A 26,526-nucleotide genomic window follows, 5' to 3' on the forward strand; every position below is an offset into this window, starting at 1 on the left:
ATGATACACCAAGATCAGATAGAAATTGCTTTTACAAAAGCCTTCATCATGATTTGGATAAATAAACAGTAAGCAAGGTAAAATTTGGCCTATTTCAGAAGTCCTGCTGAGAAACAAATGCCACAGGGGTTCAAAAACAAACGGACAAAAAATGGAAATTAATTAGAAAAAGTTTAAGACACTGCAAACAACAACGATTACAGTTCTTTCAGGCTTTCTGGCAGAGACCTGCTATATTACCTTCTGGTGCCTGACTGATGGGCAGCTGAAAGTATCAACCCAGCAAGAGCAGGAAGGAAAGAGCATTGCAAACACAGGGGTGAGGGCCCCTGCTCTTACCGCCCGCTGCGTGATGCATTACCAGGGAGAGGTCAGGTGCAGGGTACAAGGACATGGATTTTAGCAACAGCCTTAAATTATTTCTTCACATAGAGTAAGGCTTCTAGGAGAACAAGCTGACTTTGGCTTCTCTTCCTCCTTCCAGAGCTGTGCACAGCACATGTTCCAGGAGTTTGCTGTTCAGAGCCAGGAGAAGGAAGGTGCAGAGGCTGATGTCCCAGCACAGACAGCCCCTGGGATGGAGCTGAACAAAGCTCAGGGACAGCCCCGAGCTCCAGCTGAACCTGCCGAGCTGGCAGAATGCAGCCAGCAGCACTGAGCTCTCCCCAGAGAGATAAAAAAGAGCTGAAGAAGCAAATAATCTGATTTCTGCATGGGGCTCTCTTGTCCATTAGCTGTTGCATTTGGAGGGTGTTATAGATGGATAATGAGATGATTGGCTCTCACAATTAAAAGACAACTGTTGTGTGAATATTAATAAAAGCTTTAGTGATGTACAGTTATGTTATTGTAGTTCAGATGCCCTCTGCTCTCCCCACAGTTCCCTTTCCCCCTGCATTGTTGCCATCACACAGCCTGGGCTGTCTGGGACAGGTACAAAGAAGCTGCACAGGTGTCCCTTGCATGGGGCAGTGGGAATGGAAAAGCTTGGGGGTGCTCAGGGGGTGGGCATGGCAACACCTGAGCTCCAATGCAGTGACAGGAAAGCAGTTTGCACTGATAAATGGCAAAGGAGAGCTGCCTGACAGACTCTGGGAGGGGCCAGGGCTGGCTGATGCAACCCCAGGGGTGTAAAACACTGAGCATCCATCTTGAAGGGAACTGGCCATTGGTGTGCATGAGGGGCAGCTCCCAGCGCTGCAGCTTTTTCCTTATGCAGTCCTTTGCTGTATTTTTGTTAAGGTTCAATAAACCTCTTAAAATTTTCAAAGTGAGCAGTTGTCTCTCATAGAGGACAAGCAAAGTAAGAAGAAGAGGGAGAGGCACAAAAATATTCAGGGCTGTGGTTCATTTCATTTCTCTAACATGGTGTTATCAGCTCTGTTATACTGGCAGTGAACCCAGAAACAAAATCCCAGCCTGTGGCTGCTCATCTCCACAGCAGCAGCTGCCAGGGTGGGACTGCAAGGGCCCTGCTCTGGCTTTCCTACAGACAGACAGGATCTGTACTTTTAACTTTATTTGGATGCAGTGGTTGATTACAGCAATGTATGAGTGCATACATTATGTAATTACATATTTACACACGTTATTGTGTGTATATTGTTGTAGCAGCCCAGAATGACCAGCTTTGCTATAAACTTATAAAGGGAATTTTACAAGTATTTTCCATCTTCATTCAGGAGCCACACAGCATTACCTGTAGGATTATTAAATGTTCTTTGTGGATCAGAAAACTAGTTCATTTTATAAAGGAGGGAAAAGTAATCAAGTAGCTTGATTCTTCCAAAGTTAATCAAAATTGAAATAAGGTAGCATTTACAGATCTTCTGTAATAAATCATCCAGCTGTTCCAAAATGAAATGAAATGGAATGAAATTAAATAAAATTAAAAATAAAATAAAATAAAATAAAATAAAATAAAATAAAATAAAATAAAATAAAATAAAATAAAATAAAATAAAATAAAATAAAATAAAATAAAATGCTGATTCAGGAGAGTTAATTTCAAATTTCAATTGTACCAGTTGCAGGGTGGCAGCAGGGGGGGAGCACAGACATGGCAGCAGCAGCTCTGTACAGGCTCAGTTCTCTCTGCCCAGGCACAGGAGCAGCTTTTGCTGGGCCATCAATCCCTGACTGTCCCACTCTCCCTCAGTGTGGGCAGCAGAGGTGGCTGCAGGGTCTGCACCTCCTGAACAGACACTCCCTCTGAAGGCAGAATTGTCTTCATTGTAATTGGTGACAAATATGTAAAGCCACCTGTCACAAGATATCTCCTGAAGCTAGAATGGATTTTTTTATCATGGGATGTCTGCTAATATTCTATTGCCACGGCATTATGGCATTTGATTAACTGAAATCTAGAATAAAGAAAACAACAGAGGGGTCCTGTTTATTAGATAGCACAAAAGATTGACTTTGAAAAGATATTATTACCCTTACTCATGATTGAAATTATCTCAATGCCTTTCCATGATTTTATACCATTCCTACTATAGAGATCTCTAAGACTTTCAACTCATGGAACTTAATTGTCATGAAAATACAAAAATAATATCCCAAATACCATTTAATGACATGTATTTGCCATTTAAATGTCAAGGAAAAAAATGGAATATATATATATATATATATATCCATAATATAAGCTAGAATTTGAGAAGCAGACAAGAATTCAATCCTTCTGTATACTGCAGCAGCTTGCCCTCACTACAGGACACACTGTGAAGGGAAAGAATTTCTTCCTGTCCCAGAACTGCAGAAAAAACCATTTCTAACCCAATCTTAATTCCTTAATTTCTGAATATTCATCTGAAAGTACATCAAATTCTTTTTGTTTTTGTTGTTGTTGTTGCTTTTCAAAAAAATATTTTTATTCAAACTTTGGTTTCTTTATACTATTGTTTATTTGCTTCTTAAATTATTATACTTAAGCTCTTTAATAAGCCACAGGGAGTACTGAGGGCTTGATGCTCACCTGCTACAAAGAGACTTGCTGAAGTTGTACTGAAAACTGGCCACATCCCAAGTTTGATCAAAAAGTTGTCTATTGAAAATGCTAAATCTCAGCCAGCAGAGAGAGCCATCCTCTGCAAGCAAGGCTCCATGACCACAAAACTGTTTTAAACGCAGAATTTGTTAGTACCAGGAAGCAGAGATGCTTGTGAGACTGCACTGAAGAGGAAGAGCACTTGCTCTGTTTTACAGAAAGGTCACATATATGACCAGGTAGCATTTCACTCAGAATTAAACAGTGTCCATCACCTGGCAAGTGTATCTGTGGTACACCTACCACGGGAGATTTCCAAGAGTAACAGATTGCTCATTAGCCCCTACCTATTTAGCACCAGGGTAGAAAATTGGCTCAGCAGAGGGGTTTGACACAGAGCAGTCTTAGAAGAAGAAGGAGGAGGAGTCATTCACTGCTGGAGCAAGGCTTGCCTGAATTTCCACCTTCAATTTTGGCAAGAGAGGAGTCTGAAGAGAGAAGCACTATTTCACCTTAGTTGTGTGTGTGTAATCTGAAAGATGCTGCTTCAGCTGAGAAGCAGCTCAGCTAATTATCCACAATGCCTCCAGAGGCCCAGCTGCAGCTGGCTGAGGTGCCACAGGAAGGCTGCCCTGGCCAAGGAGTGCTGGCGTGTTGCAAGGCTCTGTGCATTATTTTAATCTTCTTGTATTTTGCATAAAACCACCAAAACATTGTCATTGGCAATTAATCTGATGCAAATTCCTGCCTTGTCTCCTGGGATTTTCATTCAGGCAATAACTCTTGTGGGGTCAAAAGTTGAACCTAAGGCTATGTATAGGTTCTGGTAATGTTTAACTGTGTGGGGTGGTTTAATCACACGGAGTCTCATTCTTCATGTATAGGCTGTGTACAGGGTGGAATCCTTTGCTTGAGGAGCACTATTTAAGTGCTACTAGATTGCAATCATGTTAATTGAAACTCTGTTTATCTAACTAATTACACACTCATCTGTATGACCTCAATAATGTCGCTAGAAGTTTCTCAGCCTCAAGACCTACTCTAGCTGTGCAGGATTCCATCTCTGAAGGCAAAAGAAAATTGTGGCTCCCAAGCAGCCTGAACTCCTTGGAACAGAGCCATCAATGCCATCATTCTGGTGATTTGGGAAACTGTACCAATGGCCAAAAGGCACCAAAGGCCACCTTGCAGGAAATCTTGATCTCAACATAACACAAGCTTTGATTACACAAAAGCTGACCAAGACTTTCAGGACCTTCCCTGCACTTTCACCTGTAAGCAAACCATTCTTCCCTCTTGGATATCACTTTTCCCATGTACTCTCTTAATGGGCCACATTTGTTGGTTGGTTAGTTGGTTTTTGGGTTTGGGGGTGTTTTTCTGAGTTGGACTTGATGATCCTTGTGGAGGCTACAAACAATGTATGCTGTCACACACAGAGGTGCAAAATGAAACTGATCCTAGTGGCCAAGAAGCCAAAGTGATTCTCAGTTAAAGGTCTGAGCAAATGGATATATCTGTTAATTCCTGACAATGGATGCATTGTAATTGTAACCATTGTTACATTTTTAATCATTGTTATATTTTAGTGTCTAGTCTCTGCCATGTAAATCATGGATCTGTCCTGCCTTAAAATTGACAGTCCTTAATATATACTGAAACAAGTATTAATTGCAAATGTTAATAATTTGGATACAGAATTTGTTCCACTCTCCTAGACTGATGATAGCACTCTTGTATTGAGGATGAAGACAACCCAGCTCCTGCAGCAGTGTTTCATACGAGGAAGAATGTGTGTGCATCACCCCTTTTAATGTACATACACGCAGGCAGGTTAATCAGGAATTACCTGGCTGTCATAAATTCCAGTTTCTATTACTCCCAAAGATGCATTAGTGCTTCAGAGACTCTGTCTTTTCATTATTCAGATGGTTTGCATACAAAGGCATACTATCTTTCCTTTGTATGTCCTTAAGCCTCTCCAGGCAAAATGCATTCCTTCCTTAAAAGAGTCAGAGCCAATCTGACATCTTGTTTCCTGACCCAGTAATTACAATTGATCCAAACCTCATCCATTTTTTCAGTCAATAGTCTTTTCAGGCTTATTTTAATCTTCTGATACGTGAACTCTTAGGTAAACCTCACCAAATTATTTGCTTTTGATACAGAAGTGGACATCTCCTATATCCTCATCTGGTATCACATTCTTTCCTGCATTATAGCTTTTATTTTCTGCATGAAGACTACCCATTGCCATGCACTGTACATAATTTTTGTTTTAAGAAAGTACAACATAATAGTTTGTGATGAGGAATTCCCAATCCTGATGATTTGCCATACACTCTTCTCTTTAATTCAGTTCTGGGACACAATGTTTTTTAGAGGGAAGCCATTGCAAGGATAAAATGTGTGCATTTCCATTCTTTCTTGTATCAAGGATACTATTTGAAAATTTAACTCTGGCCATCATATTGCTTGTCTCAGTGGAAAACACTTCTAGTCAAGGCATGCTACTTTCTTTGGGCAAAATTTAGAGTTTGTGATTATCTCACCTGAAAAGTATTTGTCTACAGCTGCTTCAGTCCCCCTGAAAGCAGGATCTTCACAGAGGCATTTTATACATGAATCTATGTTCCTAAAACAGCTGTCTTTTTAAAAGCACCTAAAAACTTCAGTAAAATTCATTTTGTATTTTTGCAAGGACAAATACTCCCAGCATTGACTGCAATATCCATTCTACATGCCAATATATCCTGGGGGTTCTTACAACCATATCTTCAATCATTCAAATGTGTTGTTTTTGCATATTAAATGAGACACTAGCAACCCTCTTTAAGTTTTCAATGAAGAGGCGTGTATTCTGATATTACTTGCAGAGTTGTTGCTCAGGTAGTGTGAGTTGCTGCAAACGTTGCTGTAAGATCTAAGCTGACATTCTGGGATTGTCACTTTAGCTCCAGCTCAACGCTCTCTTGGTTTAATTTATGCTACAAGAAGTTCATTAAATAAACACTGACAGTCTTCTTCAGCCAGTTTTGCAAGAAAGCAGTTCCCAGCCAGCCGAAATGTTCTGTTTGTTCCTGATACTTTTTGTTGCTATTTAGAAAGCTGCAGCATCAGTGCACAGAAATCCCAGAGTACAGAGTGACCTCACTGGCCAGGAGATTGGAACCTCCACACACTCACAGGGTGCCAAAGATCAGGTTAAGATACCTGTGTGGCATCTGCCTGCCTGACAGCTGGAACTGCTCATTAATACACCACATCATGAAGATTAGATCACAAACAACTGATAAACACATGTTTAGAACAGCTCCAGTTACATTCATAACTAATTTTTAGGCAAAACCTGAATTATCCACACAAAACCTAAAACAGCCACAGCCATTACTCAGCCAAATTTGTTACAGTGAGGACATGGCCCCACGCAATGCAATGTTACAAGTGCACACAACAGAACCAAAGCTTCTGCAGATAACAAGGGACATTTTCAATGAGAAACATTCTGACTTTCCAAGGCCATGTCCATTCAGCAGGGTCCCTGCCTCTGTTAAATGTCTGGCACAGATCCAACCAAAATCAGGACTGTGTTTTAGAAATCTCTGCTCTTTCACTTGAAGGGAAAAAGCAGCAGCAGAGTAACCAGACAGTATTTTAGTGCTCATTTTTTCACAGTTATCTTACAGGTGCCAAGGCTGAGAATAACAAAGATTAGCCCAGGAAAAAATTGATGGTCACAAAAAAGGAACTAAACCACAAAGCTTAGGTGGGAACAAAAAGTTTCAGGATTGGTGAATATCCAGTGAAATGCATGCAAGATCTAAAACTAGTACTAATATGGCCCTTGATTTCTTAAATCAGAACAAAAGTTCCTTCAGAAAAACCCATAAATTGTGAACAAACTCTTCAGTTCAATTTGTGTAAATGCAAGTTTGGCACATTGCTTAAAGAGAAAAACAGCAAAGTTTGGCTCAGATCCAAAGTCAAAGCTGGATGGGCTGCAAATCTAACCAGGGAGATGATTTTCCCAGGTTAATCATTAAATGATTTTCATTTAATTCAAAGCAGAATTAAATTAAATTTATGGCCAAGGAGAGAGAAATGTCCAACACTTTGAATGCAAAATCTGATAGAAATTTAGGATGTTCCACAGCTGTGCATTGCTGCTTCCTATGACAGCAGCAGGGCTCCCAAAATCTCTGGGTGCAGCTGGTGACACAGCCATCCTGCTGAGGCACACACTGGCCTTTTCAAGTGGCCAGGAACTGTTTAGCTGGTATTAGTGGCCTGGAGCTTTGGTTCAGAGAGAACAATAGGTGTACTATTTTAGAGGCATTAAAGGTATTAGTGGCAAATCTGCACCGTGCCTTGTTTACTGCAGTACCAGTGGCATTAGAGAGGAATTGGAAATGACTGCAACAGGCTGCCTGTTTTGAAATGCTCCCTGCCATATGAAAACATGATTCTTATTGTGGCCATCATTATGAAAACCAGCAGTATTAATCAGCATCTTCTGGTTTTAAAGTTAAAGGAAGCAAGAAGTTGTTTCCATAAACTTTGTTGTCACACTTCTCAAAAAACCAGTTGTGGCTCATGTGAGCCATTTATGACTTTTTATTCAATAAGACTTACACTTTCATTTCTGCATATTTTCAGTCAAAACCAAATATTTTCATACCCAGTGAACAGTCACATGATATATTTTAATTAGAGAATTACTTAAATAAGTGAGAAAAACCAGCAGCTCAAACACATGCAGTAACACATTGCCAACAACTCCAATATTGTTTCCATTTCTCTTAGGACAATCAAAGGAAAAAAAAATGAGGCCTTTAAATTAATTATTATTTGAGACAAAAAACTTGATTGGCCAAGATGTAACAACCAACCTGCTAAGATGAGATGTTCATGCAATTTTGTGTCTGCTTGAAAGGCACCATGGTGGAGTTGTGTGCTGCACACTCAGTCCTGTGCTAGGAAAGCCTTGAACAGACACAAACAGGGGGAGGCAGAGGGTTCTGAACTCCTTCCTACCAGCTCTGCCCCACTGTCTTGCCCCCAGCTCTAGGGAGTTTATGCTATTGTTTTTTAATTGTATTTGTAATTTAAAGGTTTATGCTATTTCCACTTCCTCCCGCTCCTGCCATCAGCAAAGGAGCTGATACAGCTTCCTGAGGAAGACAAGGGGCACCACAGTAACTCTGCCATGGCAGCATTTATCCCAAAGCCAGGGGCAGGTTTATTGGTTTATTGCTATTTGGCCCAGCCTACTTGGGATTTTTCCAGTCAGATGAGGGTGATACTTTTAAAGTTCCCAGGCATGGACACAGGGATTTTAGTAGCTAAAATCCTAATGAGATACATAGCTGAGGCCTAAGGCTGCATTTCAAGCTATTTGGGTCATCCCACCACGTCATAAGAACATCAGAGTGCAGCATGGTGGGCACAGGACCTCTAAAACACAGCTCTAGATATTTGGTAGGTATTTTGGCTCTAGGTATTTTGGCCAGCTTTCAGTTAAGAGCTTTCTATTTCAAGAAAACTTAACGGAAAACAATGAAGAAACTGGCATTGGAATGGTGTTAATTTTTCCTCCATTTCAGACATAGTTTGACCTACTTAGCTGACTGTTAGATTTAAGTCAACGAATGCAGAATGAAGTTCACAGGCATGAACTTTCTCAAACTGAAACCAACAGAGATGGCACAAAGCTGTTACAATGAAATGATTCAGGATGAATCCAGTAATCATCATAACACAGCTGACAGCCAACAGTTTTACTTTGTCCTGTTTTTCTCAAACTGATGACTGTAGATGACTGGTCTTTATAGAGAAATATACTCCTGTAAGTGCAGAGAAGTGTCTACTCTCCCATGTGAAGGAGGATATTTACATACACTTTAGCAGAATGATTTATGCTAAAATTTTTGAAAGTCAAGACTTGTCATGTTATAAAACAGCAAGTATGCAACTATGATGAGTCAGTAGCCATATCCCAGTGACAGAGAAAAACTTTCCCATTGTATTTTTCCTGTGCCTCACTTTTATCTCTCAAAGAATTCAGTGTTTAGAGTAACACTGTAATTCAGAAAAAACTGAGTAGATATTTTCAAACCAAGTGTAAGCAATTTTTTAAGGTCAGTTCTATACAATGTCCCCAAGAAAGGCTGCAGAAAATGGGGTTCACCTCCTTAGGAGTGGTACTTGTTTCCCATGAACAATCAGGTGGTTGCACGTGCTAATTGTAGCTATATATCTTAGGAGCAAAATTAAGCTTTTTCTCATATTTCTTTCCAACAGCAGTTGCTCTCCACAGAACAATTCTGTGTTAGATTCACTGCTGGCTTTGCACTGCAGCTGCAGTCCTGCAGTTTACTTTATCAAGAAGCAGTTTGGCATGCAAATGTGCAAGTGACAACACAATGAGAATCTGGAATTCATCTCACTACAGTTATTCTATTTCTTAAGTATTCTTCTAAGTTAGCATAATTCTCTGTTGAGCTTCAAATTCTAACATTTTAGATCTCAGAATAATCCAATATTCTCTAATCTGATTAAACTTTCATTCCTTTGACCCACACTTCTCCAAATCACCTCTGCATTTCCCAGTGCACACTTCTACCAAAACCTGCAGCCTGTGCTGTGACTCTGGGCAGGGTGACAGGCACAGCTGGGGCTCAGATCTCACACAGCTCTTGCAGCCCAGCAGCAGCACAGCCTCTGCCACAGAACTTACTCAGGCTCACAAAAAAAACTGTCCCCAGAGAGTTACATACACACCACTGAACATTAGATATTTGGTCTGGTTTTTTCATATGAACTTACACTTATTTGCAACCATTTATAATGTATTTTGTACCTAAAAGATTTTTAATTATGTTAGTGTTCGATTGCTCATTTTGGCACATTTAAAATACAAAAAACACTTCAAGAAGTCCTAATAAAATCAGAAGTTAAGAATTGGGGTTGTCTCATAAAATGCATCCTTCACTGCTAACAACTGCCAGTTGATGGGCGTAGCTTACACCATAAATTTCATGGTTTCCATCATATGAGAATCTCTCAAACCCACAACAAGTGTTTCTCTTTCATGGTAGCTGCAAACAAGCACCCTCTACAAATCAGATGTTAACACAGCAAAGCAAATTGCAAACCTGGTGAGTGCATTTGCTTACTGGGCATCAGTTCTCAAGAAAACTACTTTCTACACTCCTGCACAAAGTCTTCAAATCCAAGTTTCTCTCCCGTCAAAACAAAACTAAACCAAACAAACAGGAAAAGTTTGAAAGTGCTTACCTTGAAGAAGCTCCGAAGAAAATACATTATGCTTAGCATTTTGGAGAGCTCAAAATGAAGAATTGTTCAATCTTTACAACATCCAAGGCCTGGGTGAATTCCTACACTCCTGCTGTGTCTTTAGTTACATGCTTTCTTGTTGCTATTTTGGACAGTCTTAGTACAAGGGAAGCATATGAGCCATGCCAGGAGCTTATGCTAAGGAGTTGCATAACAATTAGGGCTTATCTGTGCTGTGCTGAGCAGTGCAGCAATGCAAACAGGTTTGTTCACAGTTTACTAGCCCCAGAACACTTCCACTAGGCATGCCCAGAATGATGCCATTGTATTTGCTAAAGAAACTAAAGCTATTTGTGAGTGCTTCTAAAAGAACTGGAACTACAAAGGACAGCACATGTTCCCGTACATCCCCCCCAGCCTTTGCTTTTGCCAACTCCAAGTTCACCCAGTATTACACTTGCTGCAGCATTTAAAAGCAAAGGCTCCCACACTGGCAGCTTTCTAGTTGCTATCTTTAAAGGGAAGAAAAATTGCAGAACAAGTCTTTTGAAGGGCAGAAAAGTAAATGTAATTTCACTTGCGTCTTTTTCTCTCTCAGCATTAAAGTCCCTTAAATTTATTTGTGCTTCAGTAACATTCAGCAGCACAGAGATGCAACTTCTGTCACGTAGCAAAGAATCAATAGTGGCCAGGACTGAGAGTTCTGCAAAGCCTCCTCACACAGTGCACTGAGAATTAAAGACAACTCCAGAGTGCAGGCAAGTCCTCAGAAGGAGATCGTTCTGCAGTACAGCAACTCTCAGGCACAGCCTGACACTGCAAGCCTTCACTTATTTTTAATCTAGCTGTGGCCTGTGTGTGAACTACCAAAACCCTGCCACCAGGAAGAGGTGTTTTAAGGAGTAGTTCCAGAGGAGCTTCTGATGCTCCACACTGCTGGCACAAGGAAGGGAAACAGAGAAATGTGCAATGCCCCAGCACAGCAGGATGGGAGGGGGACACCATACCCAGCATGGCTGGTGCCACAGTGCACATCCACAGCTAAACCCAGATCTGAGGCTGGATTTGCTTTTTGATATAGCAAAGCAAGGCAACCCTGCACAGGGGGAATGATGAGAAGGACTCCACATTATCAGAAGGCTGAATAATCACTTTATTATGCTATATTATTCTATACTATATTACATTACATCCAAACTGAATCTGCCAAGCACCCAACTCAACTGCCCAGGATCTCGTGGCTGCCAGCCCACAGTCCCCACACACACCTGGATTCAATTGGTCAGTGAATCACAACACTCACACCAGAATCCAATCACCAATTCCCTTCAGGTAAGCAATCTTCCTCAATGCATTCCACTTGTGAGCAACACGGGAGCAGTAAATGAGATAAGAATTGTTTTTAATTTCTCTGAGGTTCCGAGAAGGTGAATCCCAGAAAATCCTTGGGCAGTTGTGCCTTGCGATTCTCTGTGAAGGGAAATGTGGCCACACTTTGACTTGCCCTGTGCAATGCAGGATCTCTGGGCCAGCACCCCCTAAGCACAGCCCCACTTTGGGTTTGCTATACTGCAAACCCCTCTGTAGCCCCCAGCAGCCACTCTTCTGGTTAGTCCATTGCACACAGGTGTACTGATGTTTGGGTGGTACATGTCAATCAGATTTTTTCATGCAAAAATCAATTATTTCACAGCAGGAAGCCATACTTGGCCATGTGCACAGTTTTTCTGCCATTGTGGGAAGTGCATGAGTTAAGCATCCACAGTCACACAGAATGGCACACCCATAACTTGTTAGAAACCAGGCCAATAATTTCTAAATTGCAACACAAGGCACAAATGCAGTATCATCTGTGGTTTGATCTGCCAAATGGCAATACTGCTTCAGTGAAGTTTGGTCCTTTCAATTCTTATGATCTCATGGGCAAAAGGAGTGTTTTACCTTAAATCCTAGAGCTAAAATATAGGCATATGTTAATATTATACACTCACAGCAATCTTTGTCAGAAATTTTTTGGCCCAAATTATGGAAGGAAAACTTCAGATAAAAATCCTAAAAAGTCTCAAAACAACTAAAAACCCAATGTTAGTTTTCAAAAATTCTCTTTGGAGGAAAATGTGCCTGGCTTGTGAATTTTCAATGCTTTGATTTGTTAATATTTAAGTTTAAATAATTTTGAAATACTACTTTTTTTCATTTATTCTGAAATTACCCTCACTCTTTAAAACCTGCTCATTTGAGAAGTGGCAGGTACACTTCTATTTCCTGCATGCCTTTCCTGGTATTCACTTAGCAGCTTGTGCTCACAAGGTTCAGGTGAAACATTCCTTCCCCAAGCCCTGACATCAGACTCTGAGCAGAAGGAAATGCACACTGAGAAAAGCCCAGCTCTCTGGTGCCTTGGTATTTATTTTTCACAAATGAAAATGAAAATAAAGTTTTATTCATATTTGAATTAGGGGGTTTTAATAAGAATCTATAGATGTTGAAAGGCAAGTTTTTGCTGCCTGGTTTTTATCTACAAGTATTTCTAATTTACACAGAAATGTTTCTTACAAACAACATGCCAAAGCAGGCCATTGTCCAAAGGACTTGACTCCCCTTGCCATTGGTTATCTTTTCTGAAATTAAAGTTCAACTGCTCATCTTCACCTTATTCTTCCATGCTTCACTCATTCATGGGCTAGAAATAAGGATGCTCCTTCTGTAAAGGAGCTGGGACCATTCCCTCAGACTGGTACATTTCTTGGGCTGATTCAATTCACCACACAGGACGTGCAAATTGCAGAGCATTCCCTTAACCTGCATTTCCTTGAACACAATTTGAACTCTGCTGGTCAAAACTGCAGGAAAATTGCAATAAGCTTTCTAACAGTTAAGCCTGTGTGATTCTGCATCTTAGCAGATCATTGTGGAGCTGCCTAAATCCTTTCCCAGCCCTGGGAAACACTGGCTGCACCAGGTGCCCTGGGGTCTCTGGGAGGGGAAGGGGCTGCTCTGTGCTGGACACAAACCCCAGTCCCAATTCCCTCAGGCCAGGCAGGGAAAGCTGGAGAAGCCAGGGAGGAAGGAGGGAATATCAGCCTTGGGGGAAACAAGGGAGAGGTGGGGGGAGGAGTTTCCACTTTGCTTTTGTTTCCCATCATATCTCACCATTTTCCCCAAAGCTGAGTCTGTTTTGCCCATCATGGTAATTGTTAAATGTCCTTATCTCAACCCATGATCTTTTCCATTCTCATTTTCTCCCCTTTCCTGTTGAGGAGGGGGTGATAGAGGGTGGCAGGGTGGGCAGCTGGCCCATGTCAAACCCACCATGCACTGTGACCCCACACAAACCTCAAAGCATTAGAGAGTACCTGCAACCTTATTCAATCTGGGTTACAACATGTGCAAACACCTTAAAGATCTTCTTCCCCCCTTAATCCTACGTCTGATGAAGTCCTGGATGACAACTTTGATTTGCAAACACCTAAAAGATCTTTCCCCCTTAATCCTTCATCTAATTAAGTCCTTGATAGTAACTTTGATTTGCAAATCTATAAAAATCTTTCTGATGCCCAAAACTTTATATTTTCCAGAATGTCAGCCTACTGCTGATAGACTGGCTTTTTTCCTAGCTAACCTCTCATATTTTTTCCCCTCCCTTTAAAAGCAAACAATCTGGAATTCCCTACTATCAAGTCCATTTTCAGAGTGAGGAGTTTATCACTCACCGTGCACTTCACTTGCAAAACGGTGGCAATCATTTTTTCAGTGTATGATTCTGAGGTTTCATTTGGTCAGTGAGGATTTATTCTCTTTGGGACAGGCTCAGAGCTGTTAATCCTCAAGTGCCCAAGGCCAGCTCCTGTTGACGTTTTCCTTGCTGATACACTATCAAAATTCACATGCCTTTTCTGCTTTATAAAGAACAGCAGCTGAAAACTATCCCTGACTCAGAACAAAATATCCTTTTTGCTTTTTGCCACCACAGCCAAAAAGTTACTATTTAAAGTGACACTGCCTTCAGCAGAGCAGCTCCATGGAGTGCCTGAACCAAAAAATATCTGTCTAAACCTTGCAGAACACTGAGACCAGGATTCTCTGAGGGCAGAGCAGTGACTGCCCTGAAACTCCACTACTGCATTAGTGGAAGGATTTTCTTCCCCTCATTTCAACTATTTGATTACTTCATGTGCCATTCACTGAGTCTGACATGGTTGGGTTTTCTGTGGATTGTGTCAGGCTGACTTCCAAATTAACTAAATGATGGAAAATATGTTGAAATCATTCCTGCTTTATGGCTGCAAAGGTCAGCTGTGATAAGGCTTGTGTGCATTATGCAGAGCTCAAAGTGAGGATGGAGGCTGGGCCTGCCCTCTTGCCTCTTCCCAGAGCACCATATCCCCTGCAAGATTCCTTCAAGGAACAATTTTGCTCTTTGTTGCCTTTCCCTTGGAAGACAAAGCCTAGAGATTTCATTTTTTTCATGTCAATAAAGACATAACCATGCTCTATTAAATAAGGTATTAAAAATGATTCAGTGGAACATTAATTTATATCCAGAGACTCTCAGGTTTTGAAATACTGCAGTCTGAAATCAAAAGCTCCAAGAGTGAAAACTTGAAGCTGTCACCCTGACCTGGTTAGAAGGGACATGCTGCAGGCAGCCATCATTAGCATCTTCACATGATGATTTAAGTGACCAAACAGGTATTCTAATTTCTGAAGGATCATGGCAGACACTTTCATCTCCACTGTAATTGCTTCTTGTCCCTCAGGCAGTTCATTTGATTACCATTATCATGAAAATATACCTCTTGATGTAGCCTAACATGTTGGTTCAAGGACTCTTCAAATCCTTCTGAATTTCCCTCCTGTAATCAAAGCATTTAAGTTTTCTGTCTTCATAGAAGGTAAGAGATTCTGGGCTTATAATGGGGAACTGAGCTTTTGGGAGCTGAGACAGCTATTTCTGTGTTTTACCACAGCCTCAGCTCTCTGCTGGATGAACATTTGTGCTGCTAAACTAAATCCCTGGACAGCAACACTGGCCACCATTGCCCAACAAAATCCCATTTCTTATGGAAATCAGCTAACTTAGAACTCCTCAGACAATGCTCTAAATGATAGGACAGTTTAAGAGTGGATTTGAATTATAAGCTTCTGAAGAAAAACAATAAAGGAAATCTTAGCATGCAAAAATCAAATATTTCATGCAAAAAGCAAATTTTCTCATGCAAAAATCAAAACTCATGGATCAAAGCCTGATTGGAGTTTGTTCTGTCAAAGTATGTATGGGGAGCTGCTGGTGCTGCCGAAAGGAGGACTCACTGCTGTCTCTGCCTCCTCAGGCCCCTACCCACAGGGGCATGAAAATGAAGATATTTCTACTCCAGTTTGATACTTCCACTCAAGACTGAGCCCACCTGTGAGACCCAGGAGCCTTGAACCTTGCAAGGTTAATTCAGAGCTGGTTGGATCCCTGAAGTTCTTTCTGAACTAGAGGCATGGGTAACACAGAGTTAGCTGCCTCTCAGTCTAGTCCAATAGGGAGCTCATGCTATGGATTTAGAAAAGATCTTATTCATGTCCATTTAAAAGTCCCTTGCAGAAAAGAGATAAAATGAGTCACTGGTCAAGAGTTGCCTTTGGCCCTAATAAAGCCAGTGAAGTTAATTCCAAACAGATTTTCTTGAAGAATTGGCAGAGTTCAGAGGAAGTCCAGAGTAGAAGTACTGAGGTCCCAAATGATAATTCTACCCTAAAGACACCCTGAACAAGTCAGACAAATGGAGAGCTAAATGCAGTGTAGAAGGAGGTTTCTGTGATTTCTCCTGTGCCTGGGGAGAAGTCCTGCTGGTGGTCAGACAGTAAGAAGCAGCATGAGTGGCTTCTCCACCCACCATTCTCCAGAATGTCCCAGCCAGGTGAATGGCACAGGGGTGTTTATCACATGAAGGTGATGGAAATGACAGGGGATATTGAAGCAGAGATCCAGTACTTTTATTCTCAGTTATTCAGGAACTCATGACAACTGTCTCAGTTACAACCATTATATCTGATTCAAGAGTGCCATTGAAACTGTCTCTGCCTGGATGGAAGTATTACTGCCATACAAATGAGCGTCCCAGCCATCACCCCAAATCTACCCTGCACGGGACATAAAATCCATTTCTGTGTCTTTACGTCCCCCCAGGTACAGAGGGAGTGCTGGCAGCCACAGGAAGGTGAGAGGCAGTGGCACAGCAGAAGTCACAACTCTGCAATGATGTCAAGGCATCAGGAACAAGGACACAAAGACATAACCCAGCAGTAGGTATTGCCAGTCTGATGGGAGAATGAAAACCAAGCCAGCCAATATCAAGGCTGCTAAACAATTGCTGTCAGATCAGAGTCCTTGTCCTGTTTTGGGGGCCAGTCTGTTCTGAAGTTGATCAGAGAAAGCCTCTAGGGAGATTCAGTAAGACAGGGAATGAGACAATATTCTTTTATTAGGTGATATATTCTGGTTAGGACAATGTTACTATTTCAAAGGTTCACACCATTTAGATTTCTAATCCAGAAAGTTTAATAAGTGAGGCAGAGGCAGAGTGCTTATGGAGAGGTTTGTCTGTAGGAAAAGCACTTTGACAACCATTCCAGGAATACAGAGTGCACACACAACAGAGAAATTCCCACAAACTGCTGTGTCTCTGATGAGATCCCACAGCTGATCAGTGTGGGGTGAGAAAGTCTAGAGCTTTCTTCCTGAGTGGGTGACATCACAAGGTTAGTTATTCAAGATGGGGTAAGTTCTTCAGTCAAGAAATACTTCAAAACTGAGAAAAAAACCTGAAGTACTTTTGGTACAATTATTCCTTTGATTAACATATAAATGCTGTTCTTGTTAACCAGCATATTTTCAACCAAGGTGTCAACACTTACATATATTAGTATGCTTTCACTTCTAGCCCAAGTAATTAGATCATGTACACATAGACAACAGCTACACAACACAGAATAGATTGTATATTCAGAGACAAATATGGCATTATTGTCATCTATTGCTACACTTTACAGTGAAAATATAAATGCAGATCAAGGCTTTGAGCCTGTAAGCACAAAGTATTGTGAATAGAGGCATAAGAAACAATAGTGCTCTGTGTTCCTTGAATAGGGGTTGATGACCAACTTGCTTTCCTGCTTCCTGCTTTGTTGATATGGCACCAATCTTCAAAGAAATCACAGTATACATCTCCTAGACTAACTTCAATATTCATTCACTGTGTCTGCCCTCTTACATGTGTTCTTCCTGCAGCATTATACCATCCAGATGATTTCCTGGCTTTTCTGATTTTAACATCTTCATGATAGATTTAGTTCTTTTGAGTAGGTAGTTTTTTCACAAATATCTTTAAAACTCTGCCTTGCAATCAGTTTGCTTTATAAAGAGAACTCAGCAGTTTGTTCTACTAACAGAGAAGCTAAGCAATACATGCTTCCACCCTTCCACAGAACTAGCTGGATGTCTAAGAATTGGGCACACCCAGCTCTTGGCTGCATACTCCCTGGCTGGCATTGGCACTTACCCGCCACTGCAAAACCCAGGTGTTGCTCAGCCTCTGCCAAGAGCTCTTTTCCTGTAACTTCCCCAGACACAAACAGTCCAATATGAGTGAGAAAATGGCAGATTAAAACAAGAAATACACATCTCTTTACTAGCATGGCATGGCAGTTGGCAAGAATTAAAGACAAACAGTTCTAGTACTAATTCCTTCCAGCAACTTACTCCCAGTTGTTATTGCAAGCCAAGACGTGGTATTTGAGTCACCCTACAAATGGCAAATTGCTACACCTCCATGGGTAGGAGTAAAATCTCCCAAAACCTCACTAACTTGGGCATCTTTGAATTCTGAGTGGGTCAGGCATCAGAACAGTCCCAGGAAACGCTCACTAGGTCATGTCACAGAGCTGTAATGCACCTTGTTGAGTGCAGATGTCTGAGGCAGCAGGGAGGCAGTGCCAGCTGCAACATCAGGAGCTGCTGCAGGCTGGGTCTGCAGAGTGCAGAGAGAAGGGAGAGGGAAGCTCACAGACTGCCAGCCTTACCTGCTCCTGTAGCCATCAGTTCCTCAGCTCTGCTTTCAAGACCAAGTTAATGAATTTGTAAAATAAAAATAAAGCTCTATGAATGGATTAGGCTGAGTAGTTGCAGTTACAGCTGCAGAACTGATTCTGCACCACACCATGTGTTGGGATCTCTGGCTCAGGCTCCAAAACATCATGCTTTTTATTTTTGAGCAGTTCCAAGTCACCATCATATATTTAATATGCACTCCAAGGATTAACCATGTGTGTGTTGATGCTGCAGCTGATATGCATTACATTAATACCTAAGAATTTACATTAATACCTAAGAATTCACATTAATACCTAAGAATTCACCCTTAGCCACTGAGCAGCACCACACACTTGCAATGTATTTCTTAGTGGGAAAAATGACTGCTCTTGGAGGTGCATCTCTGCTGCTGATTTTCTGCCTGCTGTGCCCTAAAGCATTTGTGCATCCACTGGAGTGCTGTGGTTGGAGATTACCAAAGTCCATGTGCACTCGGAGTATTAACAAGCCTCACACGTGTAGAATGGAAACAGATTAATCATAACCATGGAATGCTGCTAATGTTCAATCCCACCAGGAATTTCACTCTTCCCCCATTTCCTCTCTGGCACAGGTTTATTATTTTCAGTTTGGTAAAGTATTTGCATGCTTGGGTGAACAGAAATAGTTTGGGTGACCATAAGAGCTCATTATGTTAATTGACACTAATATATTTTCAGACTCATTCATCTGAGGTATTTTGGATAGGAATTTTTTACATATGCCATGGGTCAAGTGGCATACCAAGAAGCCAAATACCCAGGCTTGTCACACTGACTTTAAGAGCAGGACAAAATCTTGCCCAAGGCATCTGCAATTGTCAGAGATCCATGTTCACTAACATATACAGCTCAATATACAGCTACAAACCTGGCTGTTCAAATTTTAATGTCTTCCCCAACTCCAGAAAGCTTCTAAAGCTTTTCTCACTACCTTGAATGGAGACAATTACAACACCCAGATGGCCAGAAACATTCTTTCTTTCTTCTGGGTATTGTGGAACCCCAACTATTAGCTCACTCTTCAATGGCAAGACAGAGTAAGGTACAATTTATGTCAACTGCTATGCTGTGTTCTCAACACCCTGAACAACCTGTTCAGAAGAGCCCAATGGAAGGATGTCCCAACAGTGAGGGACAATGCAAAAGGGATACCATAACCATTTCTGTTCTTTGAGATAAGCAGTTCTACAATAATGGTGGATTTCAGCATAGCAGAGGAGAAAAAGCAGCCCAGTAATTTGCTAAGTTTACCAACTAATTGTTCTCACTGAGACTCATGCATGACAGAATTTCATTTACAGTGTCTTAACTTTTCCAAGAATAGAGTCCTTGAGCCTGAAGTACTCAGGAGTAACCCAGGGAAAGGTTTTCAACTATAAAAACTAAAAAACTAATTTCATTTTTCAACCTACAAAACTCTTCATGTCTGGTTTCCCAAAGCAGCTACAAAAATTGCATTGTCATTATGAAACCTTTTCATAAGAGCCTTCCATAACAAGAAATGAAAATCTGTGAGAAGTTGACAGTGAGGGAAAACGAAAATAATTACCTCATCTCCAGAGAGGAAAACCAGACCTGGACAACCTGAGCAATTGAGAAAGTCAGAGATGCAGAGCATTTTACACTTGAATGAACTCACGTTTGCCAGGCTATTTTGTCGGCACATTCCAGAGAACTCAAACACCAATGTCAGTATAAAAATGGAGGATGAGGCTCTCTGGCTAGACCCTTGTTTTTTTTCTCACAAAAACAAGCTGAAAATCTGGAAAAATCTATGTTCTAAAATGAGCCAGTTGTAGAGGATTCATAATTTTTACCTTTGGAAACACTGCTATAGAATATTTTAGATCCCTTTGAGAGTTCAAGGCATAAGTTAAAAAAAAAAAATCAGCCATGAGGAATAGTTTAAAATATTTTTACAATGATAGGCCAAATTTTTCCCAGTGTGTGTCTATCAGACAATAAGAATATTTTGGTTTGCCTTTGCCTATGCACCAAGGCAGTTCTAAGCATTTGCAAGCTCAAGCTTGTCCATGTTCATCTGTCAGCACTAAATCTGCTTTGATCATCACTTCTCCTGTCCACTGCACCGAGTCTGTCTTGCAGAAGTAACCTGCAAAAATCTCTTTCCAAGCAGCAGTAAAAGCACAGCAGATCAGGATAAGGGAGAATCTGTCCCTAAAAGTGCAGTTTAGGCAAGAAATGTAAATGTTTCAAACTGGGAAGATATCACTGCATCCCAAACTCCACGTTGTTTGTGTGTGCCTGGCATTAGTAATTGGGCTGAGACCAGCTTGGTGGTCTATGATTTAGCTTTAAGTCAAGGCAAGGCACAAAGCTTTCTTCTGAGTCATTAGGGGTTAGCTAGCAGCTTCATAGCCTGCCAGATGCTCCCTTTGCCTCCCCACAAAACTAGTTCTTTCCTACAGAGCATGATACAGATTGAAAAAGGTTGCAAGCAAACAGCCATGTGCTTGTGGAATTTGTCAAATTAGAAAAGCTGTTTTTGTCAGGCTCTCAGCTACGGACCAGACCACACTGGACTGTCCCCTGACTTACAGGGTGTCTCATTTTGTCCCCTGATTTACGGGGTGTCCTCATTCCTTACATCGTCTCAGCCCTTGCTGCTTAACCATGGTCTCCAAATCACACACACTAAAGCTCAGGTGAGTCACAACATCAAGAAAAACAAGATTAAGCCTGTTTATCCCATCTGCTCCATGCACAGAAAACCAGTTGCACAGCCCCAGGACAGTGAAAGCTGTGGAGTGCCATGGAAAGCAGCCAACTTCCTTTTTGCTGTGCTCTCCATCTGCCATCTTGCCTTCACTGCAAATTGGTGCTACAAGTATTTTATTTCTTTCTTTCTCATCTGAGCTATGTGCTGGTTTCTAGGAAAATCTACCACAACAATCTTTCCTACAAATAGAAGTTCACTTTGGTTCACACTTCCTAGGACAGTGTTGACAGACCAGGAAAGCAGTATGTTGCTTCATGTCTTGACAACACTATTGAAATAATAATTCTTGAAACTCTTCTCCCAACTATTGTACTGTGTACTAGAAAATAAAAGACTTCCATACATTTGATCTAAGTTATTCAGGATTAAATGAATTCTAGATGTTTCCAGTTCAATCTGGGAAAATTAATTTCTGGTTTTTCAATTGGCTATGGTCCTACATCCACACAGAGAAACATCTCTGTCTTCTGTTTCTTCAAATTAAATAACCTCCAATCATGTAATGCTGGGACCCTTTCTCAGGTAAATAAGTTTAGCTTTGGACAACTCTTTCCTTCCATAAATCTTCTCTTTTGTTTTTTTTTAAATCCTCAAGAAACAATATTAACTGCTATCTCTAAGTAAACAACTTCTAATTAAGGCAATATTAATGCTGTCTGTATTACACATTTTTATACACTGATGATTTTCATGTCAGCAGCTGCAGCACAGCTCTTTATATGGATTATTATTCTCCTACCAGTAGTTCAAACCACACACAAGACTGGTTTGGGTCCATTTAGACTCTATGCAATTTTTATTTTAAGTTATAGTATTTGTGTTTCTGCTTCCAAGGATCCCAGTTTTTGTAGGTAACATCTGCTTGAACAACAGCTAGGAAAAGGAGGATTGAAAAACAATCTGAATTTTTCCACAGTTTTTTCCTTTATCACATAAGCCTAGGTGTATCTCTGAGTTGTTGCTGAAGCCCTTTCCTTCCATTTCCTGCAAGTCAATGGAAGGCATATGAGGATATGAGATATTATTTCAAGAGACATGAGTTTTCCCATAAGTTTCACTGATAATCTGCATTATTCCAGGAAAATTTGCTATCTTAGGAAGCCCTAAAAATTAATGAAAGCAATGTTTCCAATGATTCCTAACTTGGGTAAACCATAAGTGCCCATGGTGGGTTTGAATCAATAACTAATTTCATTTTGTGGAGAGAGGACCTGCAGAGACTGTAAGCCTAATCCAAAATTTTGAAACAGGACCCCTAGAGACAGGTTCTTAAATGTCTATAAAGTGGCTGGTGATCTCAGCTGTCATTCCACAGATTTCTTTTAGGACCCCTATTTTCAAACAGGGGTCAGGACTCATAAACTGTTTAGATTTAAAATATGATGTGCAGCTTTCACTAGAAGCAGTGTTCCTCTCCACTCTTGACATGCCAGAAATGTGAATATGCCTTTTGAGCTCAAGGAATCCTCAATGCTGTTTGCAAGGTCTGACCTTGCTTGTAAATCAGCACCTTGTGGATCAGGTAAAGGAAGTGAGCTGAATTTTGATAGGTTTTAAAGGAAGCTGCTCAGTTACTGAAACACCAAGGCCCTCACCTCCCCAAACACTTGCTGCACAGGATCCTTTCCAACAGGAAAAAATCATCAGCTCTCATGTTAAAAGCAAACAGAAATTACTTCATTATGTGAAAAACCCACATTTTAAGACTCTTTATGTGTAGGTAACTCACTTCTGTAACTGGTTTCACATCCACACTAGCTTGTTTTACTACTTATTTTCCCAGGGAGCAGCAGAAACATTTAAAATCCAGGATGTTTGAAGAGTGGTATTCTCTCAGACAGGAACTCTATGAAACCAGTTTTACCATTCTGCCTTTTCAAAGGTAGGTAAGTCTGTCCAGGGTGTTGTCTGATGTTCTGGTTCTTGTGAGGAGAACACAGGAAAGGAGACACATTTATGCATCCTCACTGCAAAATTCCTGAATTTAGGAGAATATACACAGGTACTAAACTGACAGAGAAAATTGCTCAAATGAAGGGACTGCACATGAGTAACTTTGAATGGGTGCCTGCTAGGAAAGGCCATAAGCAGTCCAGCAGACCACTGGCAGCACTGGCTGACAAGCTTTCCTCTTAGTCTTACCCAGAATTCAGTGAATAAGCTTATTTTTTCATTTTTTGTTGTGCTCCAAATTGGACTTCTCAACTGAAGTGTCCCCCCAAGACCCCCTGAGAGAGCTGCACACAGGTGCAGGTACAGCCCTTTGACTCCTCCTCCCCAGACACAGAATTTGCCTTTTAAGCTGAGCCAGTTTTAGCTACAAAGAGTGTGAACTGTTCCATGGGCAGGAAGGGAACATGGCAGAAAGGAGCTTCCCTGGCCAGGTGCTTTTATGGTCCCTCTTGCATCACACATTCATTTTGTGTGCTGCAAATGTCATTTATTTCAAATTAGAAGAACAATACATGAGATGTTCTTGTAAGTATCCTTTATGCCTCAGAAACTTTGCTCTAGTTTATACACCACACTTTTGGCAGCAGAGACAAAAGCCAAATTAGAGAAAGCAGGAAAGATGAACCCATGGAAACTGAGGCACTTTATGGCTTTGGGAAGAACTGAGATGTAGTAAATAAAAAACAGAGAAGAAGCAAGATGGAAGAACTCCACCAACCTTTGAAATAGAACAATTATGTGAAAAGAGAGCAGAGACAAGCTGTATCATAGATGTTGCACCTCCCTTCAACTTTTCCCCAAGAATAATTGTGCTTCCCTGAATTGCTGTAATGGAACAGCAAACACAAAGAATAGAAGGCACTTACATCCTATGGCAGTGGAGGCACAAATTACACAGAAAGGTGTGAGTGCTCTGGGAGCATTATGAGCCTCCATAAAACAGGGCTACATGATGCCACCAAAATTAATGAAATGAACTGGTAAAACCAGCATCAAACAGGGCTCCAGGTACAGGGCTTGAGACACTGACTTATCCAATTCAACTTCATATGAAAAAAAGGATTCAGTTCTGGAATCTCATTGTTTGACAGATGCAAACAACAGCTAATTCCCCATAGCTCATAGTCATGCAAAAAATATCTCCACTGCTGCTTTGATGTTTTGAGCTGTAGTTTTTGTACCTACGTGGGAGACAATCCTAGGAAGGGCTGAACAACTCTAAGTTGCATTGTCTTCAGATGAATCAATAAATTACCTATTGTTACACTTGTACATGAAATTTATTGTACCATCATATAATTAAAAGCTTATCATAATTCAATATCATAACATGTACGAGGAGTGAATAAACTTACATTTTTGTATTTGGTATTGTCAGAGCTTAATAGAAAAATTATGCTATAAAATTAGTTTTCCACTGAAGGATGTTCCAAAATTTCTTTAAAGACAACTGGCAGCTTTTAAAGCTGGTATGGATCATGCTGAAATATATTTTTTTTCTGAACATTTTCTTGTGATGCTCAAATATCCCCATGTAAAGGAGCCAGAATTTGCTTTAAACTGTTAGGACACAGATGATTACAGTCCCTGCAAAGAGCTCTTTTGACTATACCATGAATGAAAGCACAATCCCAACTCAAACAGAAGTGGCTCTGACCTCAGTGTGGCACTGCGCCTTCTCAGAAGTTCTCTCTGTTTCTCCAGCAGTCCTTCTTACAGCACTTGCTTGGCACTCCTGTGCAGAGATACAGGAAAAAATTTTTAAAAGTCAGTTTGACCTTTAGAAAACAAGGAGTCACCCATACAATTGCTTTCAGTCCACCTGCCCATGGGGAAAAAAAAAAAAAAGCTGTCTTGATTTAACTGAAAACTCTTCCTGGAAAATAGGGCTAAAGGAACATCACTCTGGTTGCAAAATGAGGCTCTCAGGCACTAAGAATCAGAATGAAGGTGACTTGTGTGACACTCTGTATTTGAGTAGAGTCCTTAACTATATAACATAAATGGATTTTCACAAGCGCCATGGTTCACTTAACACAACGATGGACAGAATTCATTTAAAACTTGAGTTTATTATTGTCTTTGGGTTACAAAGAGGGAACCAGCAACTGTGTTAGGCACCAAAAGAGCCCTGTGTCCATGGAGAATGAGGGCAGGCTGGTGGGGAATTGCACAGCCCGTGCTCCCCTGCCAGCAGGCAGCCACTGCAGAACCTATGGCCTCATTTGGGTACCACCATGGGCTTCTAGGAGGAAAGAATCTTCTGCTGTTCCAGTCTGGTAAACTGGCAGGAACAAGTTTCTCATTTCTTCTGCATGCCTCTGAGGTTAATTGGTCCTTCTTTTAGGTTCCTATCCCCCTACTCTTTCCAAATCCATCTGTCTCTGGCCTGTTTTCATCTGGAGATGATGTTCCTCCCAAGTCTCCTGTGTTTGTCCTGACCATCAGACACCAGCCACACACACTAAGTCATAACTAAGAGGTTTTTGTTACCTTTGTGATAGATGAATACAGCGATGTAGCTTCTCATTTACAGCATGAGACATGAAAAACTTGAAATAATATTTCAATTCATCATCTAGCTGCAGCTTCTCTGAAGTCCAATTCTCTTCCACAGTAAGAATTGCTATTAGTGCAGTAGAGATCTTATGGACTTTAGCTGAATTCAGCTTCAACATGAGATGGAGGAGCAAATCTCTCTCCCCAGAGAAAGTAACAGTATAAATAAAAGGGACACCAAATGAGAGAAAGTGCAAAAGAGAAAGTATGAAAAGAAAAAGTACAATTAGACTGTGATTAGTCCTTAGGGGGTGGTCAGAGCTGCTACTTGTCTCTGTTTGAAAAACACTGAATCTTTTGTTTCAGTCTTCAGTGATTATCTGTAAGATGTAACAGTTGAAGCACACATCATGGCCACAGGGAGTGTGGGATATGGTAGTGCAGATGGATACCAAGTCTCATAGCTGAGTAGCTTCTTTCATCACAAGGAAAGGCAAAATAATTACTTAGCACAAGTAGTTTTGCTCCATTCCCTATATTCTTCATGTATGACTGCTCCAGGCAGCAGCTGTCACTTATTTTTCCTTGTGATCCTACAATAGTTTTTCACCATAGGCTCTTTATATCTAGAAGTGGCTCCAAACTGGGTCCACATAATTCATAGAGAGAGGAGATACTGTGCTGAGCAAAAAGTTGCTGACTCCTCTGCTCTTCTCACCTTAGACTGTACAAAGTGTACCAGATCTGCAATTAATGGAGCTCAGGGATAAACTGATTGCAAACACATCATTCAGAGGCATTATTGGATTTTTAAAGCTTAGTGCTTTGCTAATTCAGGAACACAAATAACTAATTGTACTGTTTCTAGCTCAGATTACGTCTGAGAATGGATCTTGGGGCAATTGGGAAAGAACACTGCCTTTGC

At 40.9% G+C, this 26,526-nt stretch overlaps 1 protein-coding gene across 2 annotated transcripts in view; it reads right to left on the bottom strand.

The window, feature by feature from the left end:
- The window catches only part of ARHGEF4 (Rho guanine nucleotide exchange factor 4), a 216,522-nt gene that overhangs the window by 175,990 nt on the left and 14,006 nt on the right, over positions 1–26,526 (bottom strand). Inside the window, exon 2 of one of the 2 annotated variants that reach the window (XM_063166465.1) lies at positions 24,760–24,837. Coding sequence is in view for 1 of the 2 variants with exons in the window: in XM_063166464.1 (XP_063022534.1) it covers positions 10,289–10,327 (39 nt within the window). In the remaining variant the exon portion in view is untranslated. Of the gene's footprint in view, positions 1–10,288; positions 10,590–24,759; positions 24,838–26,526 lie in introns of those variants that run through there. The other variant, XM_063166464.1, reaches the window with a different exon arrangement.

Source organism: Melospiza melodia, chromosome 12 (genome assembly GCF_035770615.1).
Source record: "Melospiza melodia melodia isolate bMelMel2 chromosome 12, bMelMel2.pri, whole genome shotgun sequence".
Classification (NCBI taxonomy): domain Eukaryota; kingdom Metazoa; phylum Chordata; class Aves; order Passeriformes; family Passerellidae; genus Melospiza; species Melospiza melodia.